At 39.9% G+C, this 4,121-nt stretch overlaps 1 protein-coding gene across 1 annotated transcript in view; it reads right to left on the minus strand.

The window, feature by feature from the left end:
- Positions 1 to 3,942: 3,942 nt before the first annotated feature.
- Positions 3,943 to 4,121, minus strand: part of LOC133957163 (membrane-associated guanylate kinase, WW and PDZ domain-containing protein 1) — a 21,948-nt gene continuing 21,769 nt past the window's right edge. The window contains exon 13 of the mRNA XM_062392622.1: positions 3,943 to 3,983. Within this exon, the coding sequence (XP_062248606.1) occupies positions 3,943 to 3,983 (41 nt within the window). The remainder of the gene's footprint in view (positions 3,984 to 4,121) is intronic.

The raw sequence follows: 4,121 nt of genomic DNA on the forward strand, positions 1-4,121 counted from the left end.
GCAGCGTAGTGTGCGTCTTTTCCTCTGGAGCCATCACTGTCAAGTCAGAGACAGCCGAGATGACGGAAGGCTTCCGGCCAACACCTTCACAATAAAGCACCGATGAAGAGCTGCAAGTCTTCGCCCACATGATAAAACTGCAGGGGAAAGTGCTTTGAGGAGAAATGGATAAAGCAACACCCCCATGGTGAATGGATGGGTCCTAGTTTAATAATGGTGACCACTCGGTAATAGAAGACATATATAATACACAGGGTATAAACCGAACGGGTTGGAACTAGTAGTGCTTCAAAAAACTATTCAGTTACTAACAATTCTAACAATAAGCACGATTCATGATCTTGCTCAAGGGATAACTTTCAAAATACAGTGTATTAAATGATGTGTAGCTTTGCTCAACGTTATTGTGCTACAGGTAAATAAAGAATTTATGAAATGTGCACCTTTTTGGAATTGTGCCTGGATGTTGTATAAATTGTGGCCCCTATTATGGCTATCACTAAATCGGCCACTTGTTGTTGTTGACCTATTTTACACACAACTCAATAACAGTTTTTTCAAAAATATAGTTGTATAAATAATACTGTAATATGATTGTAAAGTCATACAGCTTATCAAGTACTATGCTTATTGATAGAACAAGGTAAAGTTTAAAATTGAAATGAGTCGTTATCTCTAACATGTGAGAAGACAGAGCTGTGTAATATCAAATGTGATCATATGTTAATAGTGTGACTGATTATCAGATGGATGCAGTTGATAATAGAAACATTCGGTTGGTTTTGTCCAAATAGTCTTTGAGTAACTGAGAGAAAATGCAAACAAATTCTGAAAAAACATCTCCACACAACCGTTCTCATAATAACTGTTATGTGAATAGTGGTGTTGGAGTTATTATGGCTCAAGAGATTAATCTTAGCCCCAAGGTTTATCCGTCAATGCAATTCCTGTAATACCTGAGAAATGTGCAATGCTCGTTAAAGGATCCATTTTACCCGAGGCTTCTGAGACAAACTTTTAAAACCTGTATACAGCCGCATCACCATCTTTACACCAGTTATTTTCTACATTACTGAAGGGAACTATTTTGTGGAAATTTGTTCATCCCATTACTTACATTAGAAAACTTTACTATCGTGCTCGTATCACACAGCTCGAAGCATCGTGCCTTTAATTACACAACACACAGTATATTCATCATATATGTGAGTTATATCTGGTTAATTAATAAAGTCCATTTCCATCCAAACGAAAATTCCACATGACCTACAATAACACTCATACGCTATGGCTACTGAATACATTTTATTTTGAAGGACCAATCTGAATCTGATTTAGCCTTCTTTGTTTGTAGCTTGATTTACTTCAGGATTCTGTTGAGCTCTGCACATTAAGAGAACTTGACACTTCAATGTGAAGCCTGAAATAAAGATCATATGTCCATGTTGAACATTTATCTGAAGGTGAAATTCAGATGCTGGATTTGAGGGAGATAATCAGAAAAATTGTATTCTGCTGTATATACATATATATATGTGATGTAAGCTTGATTTTACATATGTAAATACATATTTAAATATACATTATATCTATATACACATGTGATTTCCTCTCTTTATGTCGAGCTGTCTTGAACAGAAGGATGCGGCTTAAGACAAGATGAGAGAACAACAGGCCTCAGAGCGATGTTATTTTTAGTGGCAGGACTTAAGTGCTCATATCTGAGCAGAGACGCTATAAATTCATCCCCCCTCAGTGTGTTTGTGTGTGTATGTGTGTGTGTGTGTGTGTGTGTGTGTGTGTGTGTGTGTGTGTGTGTGTAATAGTCATCCTCACACAGGTGCTCTTGCTTTACAGTATTGGAAGTGAGCCCTCAGGGAAAATGTAAAATCCATGTTCTTGCAAAGAGCAGGTTTAATAATTGATCTTTAGATAAAAATATGTTATATTTTAGCGTCTTGATGGATCTCAATCAGTCGTCTGAATTATACATGGCATCCTTATTTTGGGAATATGTGTTTTATGGGATCCTTAATAATAATCTCGGCTCTCTCCTCTCGATCTCTTTCTCACACACACACACACACCAACACACCAACACACATCAAATCCCTTCTCTCCCTGATACACTGCAGCCCGTCATTCTGCTGCCATCTGCTGTCCGTTACCCAGAATCCTCCGGTGCTCGAACAAAGACGTGCAGGACCACTGAGGGAAATGGTTCAGCAGTTTATTTGTGGTTTCATTAGAATGTGTTTACACTTCAGCCATAGAATCCCCCACAAATGAAAGTTTAAAAAAAAACAAAAATAGAAGAAAAAACCCAGAACAATAGCAAACTTATTTATAAAATAGTTTTCTTTACATATAGGCTACCAAGCTACTCTGTATAGATGGGGGGGGGGGGGGGGGGGGGGGGTGCAGTATGTTGGCTTCGTCACTACGACTTCACGTACAGCAACAACCTTTAGATATTATTATGGGCTGGTAACAACAGCTGTAACAGTCTGTGTCTCCAAATTCAAACGACAACGACAAGATTGAAATAATATGCGACACCTCTGCGTTTTATTTATATACAAGAAAACTCCTGACGACTTATCCAGAGCAAAGTATCTGAAAACCTGAGTATTTCAAAAAAGATAATTCATAGAAAAATAACATCTCACAGTATCCACTAAGCCTGGCTGCCGTGACTGAACGTTTTTAAAAAAGAGAGCAAAACAAAGTGATGTGCTATTTTCAGAGGCTTGTGACTCTGTGTGTTTTTTTCGTAGTTTTCAGTGAGGGGCTTTTATTTTTATATAGTTTTTTGGCATGACTGAAATTACTCAACGGCCCGCCCACCTGTCGTACTAGAGACCTGGGAGCAAGGGCTTTTTTTTTCACAGCAATAAAAAAATCTGTGGTTAGGATAAAGTGGTTATGTTACCAAGGCAACTGTACGTGGCACGATGGGCACAGAACTCTCTAGAATCTAGAGAGTGTTTTTTTTTTGTTGTTCTGACTGCACAGACACAATATTAACAGTACTTGGAGATATGCACGCTGGATGCACAGTTTTGGCATCTTCTGCTGACTTCTGACGAGGGGGGGGGGGGGGGGGGGCACGACACGGATCATCCAAATCAACACTCAAGCTGCATATTGCAAAAAAACATTCATTTATGAATTTAGGGCAGGTGCAATATACTTCTTTATCCTGTTGAGCCTCCACAAAAGCTATAGAGCAATTTGAGTATTTCCCCCATCACACAACAATAAATACTTTGAACGTGTAGCTGTTGTATGTAATATATAGATATACTGCATATATTTATATATATATTTATTTATTTATTTATATAGACTTATCGTGTTGTATTACGATCCAGTAATACAAACCAGGGCTTGGCTCCAGTCAGTGAAGTATTTACAATAGGATCCTCTCATTTATTTCTCTACAAATATTTACAGAATATAGATTTCACACCTGCCGTCGAAAAGGAAATCTGCATCGTCACAATCATGTGTATTCAGTTACACAAACAACGACATCACGAGTTGAGGCAACATGAGACAAAGAGGAAGTTGTACAAACACACTGGTTCCTCTCGACGCGGTGCAGGTGGATGTGAATGGCTGATAGTCTTGGACTGTTGCATCATTATTGCTCAGTATCTTCATGAGGTATAAGAGAGAGTCTTTGTACAGTGTGTGGGGGTGGTGGTGGTGGGGGGGGGGGGTTGTTAAGAGAGAGAGAGAGGACACTGTGCTGACGTAGCCAGAGAGAAGCAGGAAGGTGATGGAGGGATGGAAGGTGTGTGTGTGGGAGAACTTCTCCGTCCTCGAAATATCTATCAGGTGAGGAGAGGAGAGCAACACAACGAGGGCAGCGGCGCCTCACAAACAAAGACAAGGTTGTGGTTGTGTCACCGGTGGAGAAGTCAGAACTTCACCGTGCTAGAATGTGATGGTGACGGGTGACACCAGCCGCGGGTCGGCTGTAAAAAGGCACAAAGAACATGACTTCATACTACAGTGGATTTCGAAGTGACTGAGAGAAACTGTTCGTGTGGTGAGGGTAGCTGCACAACACCAGTTGAATCTGATCCAGTGTCAGTGGCTCTGCTTCCTGTCTT

This window comes from Platichthys flesus, chromosome 7 (assembly GCF_949316205.1).
Source record: "Platichthys flesus chromosome 7, fPlaFle2.1, whole genome shotgun sequence".
Taxonomy (NCBI): domain Eukaryota; kingdom Metazoa; phylum Chordata; class Actinopteri; order Pleuronectiformes; family Pleuronectidae; genus Platichthys; species Platichthys flesus.